Raw genomic sequence first — 18,747 nt, 5'->3', positions numbered from 1 at the left:
TGAGTTGACCATGAGGGAGTCCACTGAGAACTGTCACATGGCTGATGCCTGCCTTTTGAACTGGCAAAGGCAGTGTAATAACCACACTGCGCCCTGCAGTGTTAAGCCTTGAAAGGTCCTTGAATTTAGACAAAAAGCAATTCAGTGTAACCAGCTAGTGCATCGATAAGAAATGTCAGCAAATTCCCTCAATCACTAAAGAGTTAGGTTAGGGGGTGAGGCTCAAGGGAACAAATATACAGGCACTGCACAAAGCTTCTCAAGAAGAAATTTTACAATAAATGAGTATATCTTTAGACTCACAAGAATAATGATAATCTTTTGTGAACCATAATTTAAGAATGAAATACAGAGACGGAAAACCTGCTAATAAATTCCATCAGGTCAGGAAGGTTATAAATACCTTCTTAAGGTCCTTCTCGTCCATCAGAGTCTGAGTAATTCTATAACGCAAATTCCCATAACAAAGTGGAAAGGTACAAGTAATGTTGAGGAAGAATATATCTTGAATATTCCTAAAACTATTTTATAAATCACTTCATAAGAACATCAAGCATTGGTGTCGGATTTCAACTTCTACCCAGTTGTGACTTATAGTCCCAATGCATTGATTTTTAGGAAATTGATTCCAGCATGGGAAAGAAACAATATGCTGAAATACTGCAAACTCTCCTTTCCTACATCAATTCCATTTCACTTAATATTTCATTTACTGGGAGTGATTTCAATGTGAATGACTCTCTCTGCAACATATAGTGATCATGTTTGGCTTTTCATTGCATTCGTACCGTTTTCCCCACGTGGGCTTTGAGTTGTTTATTTAGTTTGATTATGCTCTGAATGGAATACTTGCCAGTCACATTCAAGGGCTTCACAATAAAGCAAAAGACAGAAAATAAGTATCTCCCTAAAAATAAATCACAGGGTTTGGAGAAAAAAGATTCCTTATCTATCAAAACTTAAAACGAGCGACTCCTGTGACTCACAGCTTACATCTCTGCACAGAGAAATAGGCACAAGCATACTGTTGCCTTATTGATGTCAGAGCAAAAACGTTTGTTGTCTACAGTTACAGAATGCAGAAATATTTTTAAGGTTGTCTAAGGATGCACCACATATTTTTAACAGTATTTTCCTCTGCAGGAGAGATACGAGAACCAAGATTTGGGGTGTTGAATTTATTAAAAATGCTCTAATTTTTAAAAAGAAGAAGGCTTTAAGATATTACTTGTAACGTTAAAACATTACTTGTAAAAAAAAAAAAAAAATTACTTGTAACATAAATTTTAAATAATGTCTTTAAATGATTTTTTATACCAGATGTTCCAAAATTCCCAAAAGAAAAAATTGACCCTCTTGAAGTGGAGGAGGGCGATCCAATTGTCCTCCCGTGCAACCCTCCCAAAGGCCTCCCACCTTTACACATTTATTGGATGAATATTGGTAAGTAATGTTCTGTTGTATCCATGAGGGGACATTTTAATTTCATGCATCATGTAAACTAACATACTGGAATTAAAGATAAAAAATTAATATATGGTTGTCAATGTGAAATCAAGTAGATTTTAAAAACTATTTCTATCTGTTGTCTTCTCTAAGTTCTAAACACACATGAAAGCACTAGAAAACCACTAAATATGTTTCTTGATTTTGTCATATCTGGAAAGAGTAGAGGATTTATTTTATTGATGTGATAAAGTATGTCTATGAAGGAAATACTTTTGGTATTCCAAACAATTTACTTACCTTTGGGATATTATCCATGTCAAAACTGAGGATGGCTTGTATCTGTGTTGTTAGCTTTAAATTTCTCTTTTAATAATGTTGTACCCACTTCGTACAGTGACACACATAGAAATTAGTATTAACTTTTGTGTTTAATTTGTCAAAAACTTTTACCAATTCTTGAGTTGGAATTCCAGTTTCTTGTAAAGCCTACTTCTGGCATGTGCCTTAGCAGCGCTCTGTAAATGTTTTCCCATTGTGTCCCACAGAGAAAAATAATAATCGTACAGCGTTTGAAAGAAAGCAAAAGAAGCTACTTTTGGCTGCAGCCCAAGTTGCAGATTCCGTTCATCTTAGAACTTTCCAGGCTGCGTCCATGGAAGAGAGATTAATATCTCAGACACACTTTTGTGGAAATTTGTTTTAAAGATATATGATCCTAATAAAATAAGAGTAATAATTAGGCCATTATCTGAATTGGACCAGTTTTCAAATAAGCCAGTGTGGACCCATAAAGCACAAGTAGAGTCCTGGATGGTGAGGGGAGGTAGAATGCCCAGACTGATAAGTGCACTCCCAAGGGTTTTGTTATTTTTTGTATTTTACTCCTTACTATTGCTTTTATCGTAAAACCAGACTTGAGAGGAATAGGAAGAGCCGACATGAAAAATAATATACAATTAATATAAAGGAAGGGATAATGAAAAAAGGAGATGAGACGTGATAAAGGACAGTTGCCCCTTTTAATGACGATATTTCGTTTCCAGAATTAGAACACATCGAACAAGATGAAAGAGTATACATGAGCCAAAAGGGAGATCTGTACTTCGCAAATGTGGAAGAAAAAGACAGTCGGAATGATTACTGTTGCTTTGCTGCATTCCCAAGATTAAGGACTATTGTGCAGAAGATGCCTATGAAACTAACAGTTAACAGTTGTAAGTCCAAATAATTTCTCGTGCCAGCATGAATGGGGGATACAAATGTGTCTATAATTTTATTCCGGTTGAAGCCAGTTAGAGCTGGGTTGATATTTTCCACCAGTGTTTAGTTCAACTCTAGAGATGTCATCCCAATGAGAGAGACATCTGCAGCTGTACCTCGGCGGTAGCTCTGTCTCCTGCATCCAGAAAATCAAATCTCAATTCACAGTACAAATGTATTTCACTTGACGTCTGGAAGGTCTAGTCATTTCCCCTGGGCGAAATACACGAGGAAATTCCAGGGACTTTCTAAGCAAGTCTCAGGCTCTGGATCTCTGTGATTTTGGATAAACCGGCAGGCTGACAATGTGGAAGAAAAGAACAGAGTCAAAACTAAAAAGAAGCAGTATTACGATTTTTATCACATCAAGCTTTTTTGTCCTTCCCAAATTGGCAAACTTATTTGAATTGCTCCTCTTCCCTAGTTAATTCTGCAGATGCCAGTCTGGGTTCCTACATTTGAAAACAGTCCTTATTAGTGGGAGAAAGAACCATAGATTCAAAGGGCGGGGATAATCTCCAGCAGTTCACTGACTGAGTAATTGGCTCTGGTGGAGTCAAAAGTTGGCATGACCATTCCATTGTCTAATTTGGTTCATAATTGTTTCATCATTGTGTGTAGATTCACTATGCCAGGGCTTCACTATAGCATCCTTTTGGCAACCTCAGTTCTCTTTAATGGAGCTATAATTTGTATCTTTTCCACCTGGATTTCATCTGTAGTAGTTCAAGATTAAGCTCGTTATAAATATTTTTCAGCTATATCCCCAAAGGTGCTTTTCTAGTGAAGCATGGTTATATCTCATTTTGTAATTTTTCTAAGAGAAAACTATGGCTTTTCATTCTGTTTTGATATCTGCATCTACCATTATGTTTGTGAGTTTTTTTCTTCCATTTTTTTATTTCAGTAAAGCATGCTAATGACTCGAGTTCATCCACAGAAATTGGTTCCAAGGGTAAGTCGATGACGTGCAGAATGTTGACATTTATTTTTACCTACGGTAGCTCATTGTCATCTTAGAATTTGAATTTTTCCTTTAATACCGTCGTGAGTTTATTAAAATACTAATATTCTTAGTAAGGAAAACTCCTTAGCGTAGAGGGTTCTATTTCCTCCCATCCCCATTAAAATATATGTAAAAAGGAGTGATATTTATAAATGCATAACTATATAAATACACCTATATACTTATAGATGATATAATTAACATAAGTAAATACACATATATAGCACATTTTTAATGGAGTAATTATTATAGGTCTCTCAAAATGTCTCTCCTGGTTGATCAGCAGTTTGGTTCAGAGCTGTTACATGAAGAAAAGGAAAAAGGACTGGTCGAGTGTAACAGACATAGGGAAAGCGTTGGGTGTAAGAAAGTTAGATGGTTATTTTCCATGCAAGACCTCTTGGAGTACTTAATACACAACTGTCCAGTGTGACTCACTGAGAAAGAATATAGGTTGCAGCATTTTCCAAACTCATTTGTCTATGAAAAGGTTTTAATTTTTTTGTGTTTCCCATAGAGCACTTACCACAGTCGTGTTCTGTGGAAGATGGCTGAGTAAACCTGAATTATATAGTAGGCTGTTGTTCTGTAAAGAAAAGAATCATTTGTTTGAATGTGACAAATATTCCTTTTAAAATTGGCACCAGCATTGAACCCTCCATGCTAACTTAGATATCTAATATACCAGTAACATCGGCAGGGCTGGATGAGGGCTCCTCTTGGTACACCCTCAGTTTGAAAATGGACTGAATAGGTATATATGGCCAACATCATTTCCTTTGAGGTCAATAAAACAAACATATATTGTCATATCTTTCCAGCAGTCAGTAAAAATCATTGCACATACTACATGTGCAAAATTATTTTTCAAGAAATAAACACTTGGAAGGAAGCTATAGCAAGATACACAGAGCTGCCAGTAATTTTCATTCTTCTACTCTGACAACAGCACGTCACCTGTTTACTCTTTGCATATCGCGTCAAATTACATTGATACTGGATGTGAAACATAATTTGTGTGAACACTTGGAAATGAAATCAAAGTTTGCATTGAAAATGGAAGTTTCCTCATTTTCCATTGTATTTGAAAGTATTCTTAGGAAAATAAGAAATGGAACATTTCCTTACCTAGTTACTGAGAATGCTTCTGAGTCTGTCCTACAACAGTGTTTGTCTTTGAGGGCCTGAGACTGCAAGTAGAGTCACCTAAAGAGCTTGATAAATTCATAGATGCCTGGTGTGCACCACAGGCTTCCTGAATCAGAATTTCTGGGTGCAGGGCCCAGGAAGCTAGTCAAATATTTAGGCACATTTAAATTCAAGAAAAATACACATGGCCATCAAACATGAACAGGTATGATTAAAATGTAGAATATAAAACCATTGACTGTCAATTAACTTAAGGGCTTTCATCAAGAAACTAATTATCTTGAACAGTGTTTGAACTCCTGAATTTGAAGGTGTGGGTTAAATCATAACCTTCGTAAAACTTGATGCAACACTTACTTAATGCATCTGAAGGGCAACCCATGCTTCGTGGTATGAGTGGAATCTATTTAAATGGGAGTATATTAAAATGTGTGAAAAACATGTGAAGTAAATGTGTGAAAATAAATTAAAATGTGTGTGTAAATATACATACACACACATAGGTCCATATGGTTAAATATTTTTTAAGAAAGATTGAGTGCCAAAGGAGTTTACTTTTCTTAGTTTGAAAAAAAAAAAAATCTGAGCCTTTTCTGTTCTGCTTTGTAGCGAATTCAATCAAGCAGAGGAAACCCAGACTACTGTTGCCTTCTCCGGAGAGTGGCAGTGAGTCATCCGTTACCATCCTCAAAGGGGACACCCTGCTGCTCGAGTGTTTTGCTGAAGGCCTGTGAGTAACTTGACCCCATTCCTGATTTTTTCCGTTCTGTTCTGTAAAGAATAAGGTAGCAGTGAAGGGTGTGCCTGCATGCATCTTTAAAAATGATTTCTTTAAAAAAAAAAATCCTGTTACTACATCCCTGGAGAAAGTAACCTGCACTTCACTCTACAGATTTCAGGCTGTGACTGAGATTGATTTATAATTAGATCTCTCTGTCAGTTGGTGAAAGTGTGAATGGAGGTGTCAGTGACAGCATTCTCCTTGGCTCAATCAGCAGTGGGATGCCATCCTTAGAGCATGAGGTTGATAGGAGTCAGCTCATCACTATTAGTGCAAGGTTTGTGTCTCTCTGCTGTATTTGTCCTGCCCCTGCTTGTTAATGTCCTTTCAGGTTCCACGGAGCCCTATTTATCTATTATTTCACCCACCTGCCCTTTGCACAAAGCAGGTCCAGATCATGCAATTTAAGAGAGTTTCACATCAGAACTCATGAACCATACTTTTTTCACGCCTGAAGAAGTACGCTTTTCCAAATCCTCCAAGTAAAGGCTAAGGAGTCTTCGCTTGGTCACGTCTTGAAATTGTGACTTTATTGAGTAACTACCGTAAGTCAATGTAAACAAGGACCGTCTTAGTTAATCCTTGGTCATGCGAGGTCACCTGTTTCCTATCGTCATCCTTCTACGCTTCGGCCACATACCCATCCCTGCCATTGGGAATACCCTGAGAAAATACATTCCACCTTCCTAGCACCCAAGTTTACATAATCAGTGTGTAAACTAAGGGCTTTGCATAGCTGGGCATCTGGTTCATGGACTAGAGTTTGAAGTTCATACTCATTCATAATCCAGTGTATATTCTGAATGGGTGATTTTAAATTGGATTATGAAGAAAAGGAGCAGATTTTAATGGTTTTACAACCCCTAAGCTTTCTAAATTTCTCTTTCCATCCAACAGAAATATTCAGGTTGCTTATCTGTCTTAAATTGCCAAAGTGTATGATCGTAAATTAATTAGACGTGCAGGGACATGGCCTCTGTTCGGGAATTTGGTCTCTGTATTATGTGAGGAGATGAAAGACTCAGGTTCAGTTTGAATCATGTTGGTAACTGCCTACTCTTTTGTTCTTATTCATTTGCGTTTATAGTGGTAGAAATTAAATTCTTTCAGGGTTCATCACTATTCTTGGTTGACTCTTTGGGCAGGGAGAATATGTCAGTAATCATTTTTTCCTATTTCTCACAAATGCTATAACTTACCTCTTGAGTGTGCCGGCAACTACATGGATTGTCTTCAATATAATAGAAAGGCTCTCACGTGCTTTTTGGAAAATGCAATGTCGTGAAGCAATATAGAAGAAGAAAGCGAACGTCAATATGTGTTGTCTTTGGGAACTTGAGGATGCCTGATGCCTTGTCAGAAGAGTTTCACCTGAAGTGGTTTCTTCTTACTCATCGTGGGTTTGGGTTGGGAATCCTGGCTGATCTGGTTGCCTTTCAGGTGAAGGTGATACATTGTAAAACTTTTAGAGTACCTGAAAAATTTTCTCCTTAGAGGTTTTAAACTGCCGTAACAAATATAATTATAACGAGGACATTGTCCTCTTTATTATGTGTCAGGCGGTACGTTTTGCCCTTTACATACATTAGCTCATTTTTTTAACATCTTTATTGGAGTATAATTGCTTTACATTGTTGTGTTAGTTTCTGCTGTATAACAAAGTGAATCAGCTATACGTATACTTATATCCCCATATCCCCTCCCTCTTGCGTCTCCCTCCCACCCTCCCTATCCCACCCCTCTAGGCGTTGGCATATGTACACTAGCTCATTTTATCCTCACTGTTTCTCATGACAGTTATTCCCATTTGCAGGTTAGGCAAATGTAGGCCGGAGAGTTGAATTCACCTCTCTACACTTAGTATGAAGTGGAGGCTGGGATTTGATCCTATTTGTCTCCTGAACTCTCTCTAAATTGAACTTCTTTGGCATATTTCAAGCAAATGAACTGTTCTGTTCAGTTAAAGCCAGGGTGAACAAAGGATGGCATTACCCCTGAATCTAAAGAAGTGGGTTATAGCAGATGTTTCAGAAAATGTCTATTAATAATGAAAATATTGGTACTATTAAGTAAAATGGGAAGGCTTTCACAGGGAAAGGTTGAAGGGTTCAGACTCTACAGATTCTGTAAGGTGGAAACTGAGAATAGTTAAAATGACATTGTGAATTTCATTCAGAAGAGAAAAGCGTTCCCTCCCCAGAAGAAGTGCAGACAGTGAGTCCCTCAGTGGAGAAGACCATATTCATGGGCCGGTGCACCCTGAGTCACACCCTGTGAAAGCTTCAGTAGGATTAAAGGCAAATTCCCTCTGCTGACTGTTGGGCTCAAATTTTCTCTCTTTTCTCTCTGTTTTGTAAATTCACGAGTTTTACGATTCTTTTGCAAACAAAGGAAGCATAAGAATTAAAGTTGGCTGGGCAAAGACCTGAACAAAAGCTTGAGATGATGACATGGTGTATATTTATGTATAAAAATGGATTAAGCAATATATTTTCCTTCAAAAATTTATTCTAGTGCTGTTAGTAAATGCTTATTAAATTTTTAAAAAAAAGAAAAAAATATTAGCAAGAATATCGCTGGACGTTCTTGCAATGGTATAGGTGTGTCCTTAGATGAATTATGTCTCATAGTCATATGCTACTTACAGATAATCATTTTATCCTGTTCTTTCAAAGAACAGGTATTAGAGGATCAGACTGGTTTCCAAGGACTAACCAAAAAAAAAAAAAAAAAAAAAAGATTTTAAGTGAGATGCTTGTACTATTAAAGCACGGACTCACGAAAAACTCCTGATTTGGAGCAACTGAGGTCCAGAGCACCCTGTAATTTGGCAAATTGCCATTTTGACAGATGGAGTGCAAAGCAAGCAGTTAGGAGGCGTGGGTTATGCATCCTTTCGGGTGGTGTGCTCAGGAAGCCAACGGCTAACACACTCTCACAACTGCCTCTCTGAGCATCATTACTGTTTCTTGCAGAAGTGTGCCATGTACTGTAAGCCTGGTAAAATAAAAGGTAGTGGTTCCAGATCTGTAAGGCTGGTAAGTACTTGAGCCTCGAGGGAAGGGGAAGAGACTAGATGTGTGTAAAAGACCTTCATCTTTACCGCTAATATTTTTTGCATAATAACTGAATTAGTTTAACCACCGCCTAACAATACAATTTAAGATAACTGACACAAACAATATGAATTGTTCAATTATCAACTAGTAACTAAGTTCCCTACAAGCCTATATTCCAAGAATACGTGGTTAGAAAGGAAAAAAAAAAGTTGGAAAAACACAAATAAAATAGAGCACGTTGATCGAAAGAACAAGTTTATCAGGCAAATTCAAGTTCTAATGTGTCATTTATTACCCCAGTGACTTTAAACAAATTAACTTCTTGAACTTGAGAATCCTCACTGGTAAAATGATGATAATAATGACCACATTTAGAACATACTCAATAACTTTCAGGTATTAATGATAAAAAGAAATATAGTGAGAAGGAAAAAGAATCATCAATAAAAGCAACAAAAGTGTCTTCCACTCAGTCATATAGCCCAAGTGAATAGGAGAAAAAAAAAAAAAATCCATCAGTTAAAATCAGGCATCGGTGTTTTCCACATCATTTTTAAATCACAAAAGTCTAGAGGGTCCCACTTCTCCCAATTGTCTGGTTTTCATGAGATGGGATTTTTCTGTTTTAAACGCAGCTGGCTTGATTCCTCCTTCTTGTTTTCTACCCAGATAAGGTGGAAAAATGTTACTGTGTTTGTGTGTGACAAGTTATCAGTCTGGTTATTGCTTTGTTCTTTTATCACGTGTTTGTTTTGATTGGGTGATCTAATCTTTCTAAGCAAGGAAGATTTGGTTCATTCCTCTATTGGTGTATTCCCCATCAGGGTAGAAAGCTACCTGGGTGGCCAGGTCTGTGCTGCAGAGCCTACCTTACCCTATAATGAGCTATTCCTTGTTCCAGACAGCACGTTGGGCCCCTACATCTGAGTCTTATTGTCCAATGTCAGCTTCATAAGGATTAAAGGGGGTACCACAGTTTCCCGCTGCTCGCTGTTGGGCCTTACTTTATCGTGTTTTTCAAACTCTTCTAGGGAAGAGGGTCGTTATTTCTGGCCCTTTCAAACCACCCACAGGGAGATAGCACACTTGAAAAAAACCTTGTAATATTTCTACAGGTCCAGTAATCTGTCATTCGTCTAACCGTATCTATTCAGCACTTACATGGAGTTAGCCCTCTCAGTAGAGGAAATAGAGGATTTCTGAGGAAGCAGCTTAGTGAAGGAGCTTGCAATGAAAGAGACTTGATCCAACCCTGATGTTCACCATGGATGGTGGTGGGCAGGTCTGTGCACTGGGAAGCCTGATGTTTTTCAGTGGAACTCTGAGTGCAGACCTGAAAGCACCACAGTGAGGGATGTGTCCTGTGGATTTCTTTACTTTTTATTTTTCACTTAAAATAAATGTTTATCATTTACGTATTGTTTCACAGACCAACTCCACAGGTTGATTGGAACAAAATGGGAGGTGATTTACCAAAGGGAAGAGAAACAAAAGAAAATTATGGCAAAACTTTGAAGATAGAGAATGTCTCCTATCGGGACAAAGGAAACTATCGCTGCACAGCTAACAATTTCTTGGGATCAGCCATTCATGATTTTCATGTTACAGTAGAAGGTACGTTTCCCACGTTGATTTATTTTTCTTCTATTTAAAAAAAAAAAAAAGGAATCCATATGTAGTCGACCTCTAATGCATATATGTTAAAACAGGTAAGCTGTTTCAACTTTTAATTCTAGAGAAAGCAATGGAATATATTACACTTCAATTAATCAGGTTTGTCATTTACCCCACAAAACCACATAGAAGGGACAAATGACAAGAAAAGATCTCTCGTTAGGGACTGAACACAGATGACTTCCACTATTTATTTGAATAGTCACTAAACCTAATCTCCTATATCATCATATTATGAGAAGAAAAATTTATTTTATTATACATGTGACACTGCATAATATGAAATCTTAAGTAAGCCTTACCATGGGAGAAAGTATGATGATGGGCCTGGAAGAGACCTTGGACTTTTCCCAGTCCTGTCATTAACGTCTTGTGTCCTTGAGCAATTTACTTCACCTTTCTGAACCTCCATTTCTTCACCAATGAATTGAGGGAGTCAGACAAATTATTGTCTTAGTTCTTTCTTATTTTGGGGTCCGTATCTTGGGTTCAGATGATGTTTAATATGTTACTAATGGGGAAAGAAACATAGAGAGTATGGTGTAAGTGTTATTTCTCTGTCAAAAGGTCCAGAGAAACACGTTATATTCAAGTCATCTTTCTGTAAACAAGCCTTCTGAGCAATAGAAGTTGGGCTCTTGTTCATTGTACTCATAGAAATAAGTAGGTGATGATGTCACCATTTAAAAAGATGGTAAGCCACAATATGTGGATAGCAGGGTTCTGCCTGCTGGACAGATATAAAGGTTACCTAGTCATCCTGTGAATTTGATTGATGCAGACTATTTTCTGTGCTTCTGATCATATTGAGGTTTCTGTGTATGGTTTGGTTGACTGTATTGATCAAATTAATTGGGATGATGACTGCATTTGTACTTATGTAGGGCTGTGTAGGCTTAACTATTGAAAGGAATGGTCTCCCTCAGGTTTCCATTTAGTGAACTGGTGCTCTAAGGCTTCCATTTTTATTCCAATAAAGTTCACCTCTTAAAGCTTCATTTTGCACAAGGAATGCCTAAGTAAAGGCCCACAGTTTTAATTAGTGGAGAAAAACTACTCAGACACAAATGATATTCACAAGTAAATGTTAAGATAACTTGTAATCATGCTGCTGTTTGGAAGAGCAGCGCATTTCCAAGACCTCTCACAACGTGTGTGATTGGTTAAGTTAGGAAGAATGAAGAACCAAAGATGAGAATATCGTTTCCCTTAGGTCAACACAAGCAAAACCTGTATAGGAGAAAGCCTAGTATTATGGATAAATAGCAACATTTGCCAACAGTGACATATTCCTCTGACATTAAATTATTCATTAAGAAATTCAGAGAGGAAGAGTTTGAGAGATTTTTTTTTTTTTCTCTAATTTTAGTCATCGTTTGATGCCTCTACATAATATGGCTATACCATGCAACAGGGGTGTGTTTCTGTAACCCCTGACCCCGCCCCCGCCAGCACATACCCAGGAACCAGACAGGTCTCACTGTTAGCTGCTCGTACTCCAAATTGCTGACTTTAGAAATCCTTCCAGACGGCTGGAACATTGCTACAGTAGCTGAATATTTTAACAACCTGGCCGTGGTTTTCTTGACTAGAAGACTGAAGCTTTCAAAAGCACTGCAAAGGTTGCAAAAGGAAAAAATAGATCAAGGATGTAAAATTAATTACACGATTTAAAAGGTTGACTATAGGACCCCAAAGGAATATAGGTTTCCGGAACAAATTGTCCTCACTATTCATAAAATAGCTATTAGCACTATTGAGATGTAAATAATGTTTTTATGAGGAACATTTAATCCTTTATCCTTAATGAGAAACTACTAAATGAGCCCTCAGTTGTATGTTTTAGGAGTTTTTCTTCACCCATGCGAGTGAAAAGCAAACTGAGCTCAAGAAGTCTTTTTTCTGTTAAGTGTGAAAGCAGTAAATATATCCTTCATTAATCATATGGACAGATGACTTCACTTTCATTCAATTTTCTTCTGCCTCCCTGCACCTTCTTCTTTCCCTTTCTTTGTCTCTTGCTTGGAAACTCAAATAACAAGGATTAGCCATATAGGAAAAGAGCAATGTTACTGTGAACTTTGAAAATCTAGTCCATTCTGAAAACACTCATTGTGCTTAAGTAAAAGCATGTATTTTACTGTATTCTCTCTATCTGTGATGCTTCTTCTTTATTACTAAACACAATCAAACTCTAATTTAGTTTACAACATTCTAAATAGGAAAACAAACTGCATTTTCAAATCCTATAATATGTGTAAACAACAACAGCCGGGATGTCTTGCTGAGGCACGTCTATCCTTTCTAGGAATCCATGGTCTAAATATAATATTACACATTCAATGAAAAGAGATCTATTAAAATGGCATCTAAAACTTTCCAAATCCAGAAATCAAAGTATGACCACAGTCGCATTTCCACTGATTAAAGTCACGGTACAAAAGTTTACAGCACAAACATTGTTATCATGGAAGGCTTTTGAAACTTAGTAAGTATAATAGGAAAGTATTTATACATAATTATATACCCATAATTTTACTGCATTTTAAAAAGATGTTATGAACTCAAATGCAATTCAGTCACTGATCTATTTAAGAAAGCCTCATTTTCAGATAAATTTATTTCTAGAAAGCTGCAATGAAACTCAAGTTTGCTGAACCTAATAATTTTTGATTTGTTAGGATATAGATATTTTATAGAAATCTGTTATAAGAAAATAACCTGTGTTGTATGTTTCATAGGTACCAAATTTCCTGTTTTATTTTGCTTTCCGTCTAGTGAAAAACATCTCTAATTAGCTCGCTTATCACATTCTACATGTTCAGACATTTGCATCTCAGTTTTGAGCAGTGTGAGAGAAATTTATCATCTTATTTTTTAATTTACAATTATGACTAAATGAGTAAACTTTCAACATAAGTTGTTTTCATCAGTTACCATAGCTAACATTTTTTTTGTTTTGTTTTTTTGGTTTTTTTTTTTTTTGCGGTACACGGGCCTCTCACTGTTGTGGCCTCTCCCGTTGCGGAGCACAGGCTCCGGACGCGCAGGCTCAGCGGCCATGGCTCACGGGCCCAGCCGCTCTGCGGCATGTGGGAATCTTCCCGGACCGGGGCACGAACCCGTGTCCCCTGCATCGGCAGGTGGACTCTCAACCACTGCGCCACCAGGGAAGCCCTCATCAGCTACCATAGATTTTAGGATAATAGATAAAAGACTGGGGTTCAGTGATGTTTTCTCTCAGAGTTTTCCATTTTAATCATTCTTCTCTCTTGAGCCCTTTTTTCATCCTTTCAAATAGATCTTACCTGTCAGGAATAGGGTTGCATGTTCCAACCTCTGGAAAAATCTGTTCTCTGTCCCTGCATGCCCTTAGCCTCACTTCAGCCACCAGACATTTCCTGTCCTGTACCCGTGTCCTCAGGCTCACCATGCATCCTATTGTCAGCAAAGTAGCAACGAGGTAAATATGTTCAATCAAGGTATGAAATTATGAGATTGTGAATGACCAGGAGTCAGCGATTCCCTCCTATCCAAGGCCCCTTCCTTTTTCTCTATGCCTTTTTCTCTGGAGTCTTTGGGGATCAGTCATTTCAGTTCAACTGAAAATTACCCCACGAGCATCTGTTCTCATTGTGCCAGTGTCAGGGAGAAAGAAATTTTCCTCTTTCCTTCTATTTTGTTGTGGCTTATCTAAGAATTAAATTGACACGAGACAGATTAACAGGAGAAAATAAAAGTGTAATAATATGTATACATGGGAGAGAGCCAGAAAAACCGAGTAACTCACCCAAATGGCCCAAGCCTCATCTTAAATACCGTCTTCAGCTAAAGACAAAAGAGGATGTTTGGGACTTCAGAGGGGGACAGGACAGCATCTCCAAGGAAGACTGGAGGTGGTAGAGCAAATGTGTGGTACGCAGATGTTTGCTGGGACACGGAGTGGACTCTAATCTCTAGGCCCTGCAGAGCCCCCCCTACCACAACTGGCCCATGTTCTTGGCAGATATTTCTGTAGTAGCTCTCTTCCAGAAACAGGCCTTCTATCTAAACTATCTTAGGCGGTTAGGGGGGAGGTCAGAGTTTCTTCCTGAGTCTTTTGGGCCTTGATTGTTTTCAGCTCAAAGTAGTCTGCATGCCAAAGAAATATTTTGGGGTGGCAGATTTTGTTCCCCTATACAAAGCAGAGGAGTCATCAGAAAGAGAACAATTCTGCCCTGGTTCTTCAGAGATCACTAATCTGGTGATCTAGTCTAGGTGCTCTCACTACGGATCCCAATTGTGAGATTCTCAGTCTGGGCTGGAATTGAGAGCAGTGGCGTGACAGGCCCAAGAAGAAGATGCTCCGAAGAAGACAGGCTTGAAGTCCCTTCTTTCACATTGCGTGGCCAATTCTACCTTTGCTCAGGAACAGATTAATTCTTCAGAAGAAACAGGGATGAGAAGCATAAAAACAAATTTCCAAACATTTATGAACAAAGCTTATGAGAAGGGGTTCAGGTGCAGTTTAACGGTGATTTCTAGTGGATACGCAAAACCTCTTGAGTCAGTTGATAGCTGTTGTGGAAGCGTGGATTTTGAAGCACAGAGTGAAAGTTGGTAAAGCTATTTAGCCTTGGTTCCGACCTGTGATCCAAATTAGTGAAATGGTAATGAGTTAGAAATAACACCACGTTTACTTCAGAGTTTCGGTGCTGATCATCCAGTAGCTCTGCAGGTGCATGGAATGGCAAGAACAGAAAGTGGGGCTTGTTTTCCTGGTGACCCTGGGCAAGTTAGGTGATTTCTCCAAAGCTCAGTACTCCATCTGTAAGGTGAAATGGTTGGATAAGATGGTCATTTAAGGGCTTCCCTGGTGGCGCAGTGGTTGAGAGTCCGCCTGCCGATGCAGGGGACACGGGTTCGTGCCCCGGTCCGGGAAGATCCCCCATGCCGCGGAGCGGCTGGGCCCATGCGCCATGGCCTCTGAGCCTGCGCGTCCGGAGCCTGTGCTCCACAACGGGAGAGGCCACAACAGTGAGAGGCCCGCGTACCGAAGGATTAATGAAATTTGTAGGATGAGAATAGAAATGGAAATCTTGATTTTATTATTCATAAAGATTTAGGGAAAGGTCATAATTACATGGTATCCTTTATTATTTTTATTGAATTATTTTTATTGAAATATAATTGACATATTACATCATTTGTTTCAGGTATACAACATAATGATTTGATATTTGTATGTATTGCAAAATGATCAGCACAATAAGTGTCATTTTCATCCATTACCACATAGTTACAATTTTTTTCTTGTGATGAGAACTTTTCAGATCTAATGTCTTAGCAACTTTCACTTAAACAGTACAGTATTATTTATCCGTTATAGTCACCATGCTATATATTATATCCCCATGATCTCCTGTATTTTTACATGTTCTGAAAGCAATAGTCTTAGTTTTCTACTGTGAATAGGAAAAATTTCATGTTTTTTCTCTAACTCAAATGTTTAATTTCACTGTGGTTATATGAAAAGACCACAAGAAAGTAACACATAAAAAATGCAGACAAACACACAAAAGCTAAAACCCTTCGCCTCGGAGGGTCACGTGCAGTTTATAATTTGGACTACTGCATTTTAAACTTAATGACTAAATATTTACAAATTGTAGATTATGAAGACACATAGATAACTTGGAATTTAACAAGTCCACGCCCTGTTGAATAATTACAAAGCCATGTCTCTTGCTCGGACTTAAACTTGCCAGGGATATTTGTATATTTTTGTTTTCCCTGGTGAATTTATAGACCTTTTCCCCCCCCACATAATCCCTCTTTTCCTTAAAAAATTGTTTAAATGACATTTTTCATGTTATACATATATGTATCTTAAAGACTTTCCTTTTTGACTAAAAATGGAAATCCAGAAATGTCTTGGGGAAAATAAGCAACACTTGATGGGAATTACTACCTACTGGTATTGTGCAGTTTTCTCTGAAATCAAATTATCCAAACCATCCACGCTCTAATATGAATCTTTTCTTCACTCCTGACATAGTAATATACTTAAGGTGACAAAACATGACAGTAATATTTGCACTAAAGAATGTCTGCTTCTATACTGAAACACACCACTTAGAATTATAAGATTGGAGCGTTAGGGCATAGAAAGATACAAGTGTATGATTTAAATCTATCTTTTCCTCCATTGTTTTGAAGGCAAAAAGGTAAATATTGGTTTTAGGATTCCTTCTTCCACCCCCTTGCAAAAAAAAAATTCTAGGAAGTAATGTCTCCTGAATTCTTAAGATAGATAATTACATATGGACAGATAAATGCTATAGAGTCATTAAGAAATATTTTAAATAACGGCTGAACATTTTAATTTCATTAAAAATTTTTCAAAATATATTTCTTGAATATCAGCCATTTTAGATGCCTTGCACTCAATAAACTTCACATGTTTACCCCTCCTTCATTTTCTGTAATGAGATAGATACTCGTGTAGCTAAATACAGTGGCTGTAGGTAACTACTTTTAGTGTGTTGATTTTATTACACATGCTAAGATTCCAGATTGCAACACACACACACACACACACACACACACACACACACACACATAAAAGCACATAACCACACACAAACCCTATTCCAGGCAAAAACAATGCCCATCTTGCCTTAGAGAACATTTATGAAAAACAGCTAGTGTGAAACACTTTGGTGTGTCTGCCATCTGCTGGTGCATACTAGAAGTACAGCCCTTAACATTTTTGGACCTTCTGTGATCGAGAAAATGTTGATGAGCTCTTCAGTTTATTTCCAGAGCCCCCTCGCTGGACCAAGAAACCTCAGAGTGGCGTGTATAGCACTGGGAGCAGTGGTATCCTGTTGTGTGAGTCTGAAGGAGAACCTGAGCCCGCAATCAAGTGGAGAGTCAATGGTTTCCCAATTGAGAGTAAGTGAAAACACCAACTGTGAGGCAATGCTGAAGGCAGTGGTTTGCTGGGACAGTGTTTAGACACCCTCGTTATGGTTAAAGTGGAGTTGGTAAGTGGCTGGACTGACAAGACAGATCTAACCAGGAGATCCAAAATTGCATCTTTCCAAGCAATTTGATTTATGCTTAGATTTATGGAAAAGCCATAAATAATATTTGTTGGGCTATTACGTTAATTATATAAAAATAAGGTTTAAAAAATAAGACAACTGAGTGATATAGAGGATGCAGCCAAGGAGGAAGGTTCCTCTCCCTGAGAAGAAACAGCTACAGGGACCTAGTGGTAGAGAGCACAGGCTGGAATTTAGGACTTCCCTTGGATCCAGGCAACAGGGACTCCTCACTGGGTTCTGCTCTTTACAAGGACCTGCTGTGGCATGCCTATCTCCATGATTTGAGAAGTCCGCAGGGCCAAAGTGACATGCAAAGCCTGAACCTGGCTCACTACAGGTTCTCGACCAAGCTTCAGTAACCCAAGACCAGAAAAATCCCCTGCGCAGTCAGCTCTGAGCCCTTCCCAGATGGGCTGGGCGTGGAAAAGAAGGGATGGACCAGGGCTGAATGCCTAATCTCCCTGCTCCACTGTGTTGCAGCATAGAGCTCCAAGAAGTCCCAAATCCTCAGTTTGAACCTAGAGCCCTGGTCTTTTTTCTTTAAGATTTTTTTGATGTGGGCCATTTTTAAAGTCTTCATTGAATTTGTTCCAGTATTGCTCCTGTTTTCTGTTTTGGTTTTTTGGCCGCAAGGCATGTGGGATCTTAGCTTCCCGACCAGGGATGTACCTGCATCCCCTGAACTGGAGGGTGAAGTCTTAACCACTTGACCGCCAGGGAAGTCCCATCCCTGGTCATTTTGAATGTCTTTGTTAAAGTAGGATAATAGAACACATCTTATTGGTCAGTTGATCAGCTTGATTTAGAGCATTTACAATATGGGGACATATGGGTGTTGATTCTATTAGTTCCTTTGCCCTAGACCCACTCGTATCAGCGTAGGCATCCTGGTGACATATAGACCTGGAGTCCCAACTAGGCTGTGCACCTAAGCTTGGGGAGATTCACTAAACAGCTCAAGATCATACAGCTGGGAATCTCCTGAAGCTTAGGTTTTCAACTGCAAAATGGAACTAATGGTAGCTGGTTGTAATTGAAAGAGACCGATGGAGTCTTCCAAGTAGGATATTACTTATCTGTAGAACATTGTGAAAGTGTATAAACTCTGGATCCAGAGGGTCTTTGTTTGCATTCAGGCTCTACCATTTAGTAGCTGTGTGATTTGGTGTATTACTGACCCTCTTAAAACCCGTTTCCTCATCAGTAAAGTGGGGATGAAAATAGCACCAACCATTGGGGATTTTTATGTAGATTAAATGACACACACAGAGAATGTTT

General features: G+C 38.4%; 1 protein-coding gene across 3 annotated transcripts in view; it reads left to right on the top strand.

Annotated features, from left to right (window-relative positions):
• The window catches only part of CHL1 (cell adhesion molecule L1 like), an 80,087-nt gene that overhangs the window by 18,803 nt on the left and 42,537 nt on the right, over positions 1 to 18,747 (top strand). For 2 of the 3 annotated variants that reach the window (XM_032648989.1, XM_032648987.1), the window contains exons 4-9: positions 1,321 to 1,443; positions 2,493 to 2,663; positions 3,617 to 3,664; positions 5,474 to 5,594; positions 10,134 to 10,318; positions 17,183 to 17,314. In XM_032648989.1, the coding sequence (XP_032504880.1) occupies positions 1,321 to 1,443; positions 2,493 to 2,663; positions 3,617 to 3,664; positions 5,474 to 5,594; positions 10,134 to 10,318; positions 17,183 to 17,314 (780 nt within the window). The remainder of the gene's footprint in view (positions 1 to 1,320; positions 1,444 to 2,492; positions 2,664 to 3,616; positions 3,665 to 5,473; positions 5,595 to 10,133; positions 10,319 to 17,182; positions 17,315 to 18,747) is intronic. The other variant, XM_032648988.1, reaches the window with a different exon arrangement.

The sequence above is a fragment of the Phocoena sinus genome, chromosome 11 (genome assembly GCF_008692025.1).
Source record: "Phocoena sinus isolate mPhoSin1 chromosome 11, mPhoSin1.pri, whole genome shotgun sequence".
NCBI classification, from domain to species: domain Eukaryota; kingdom Metazoa; phylum Chordata; class Mammalia; order Artiodactyla; family Phocoenidae; genus Phocoena; species Phocoena sinus.
This window is presented reverse-complemented; position numbering and strand designations above follow the sequence as displayed.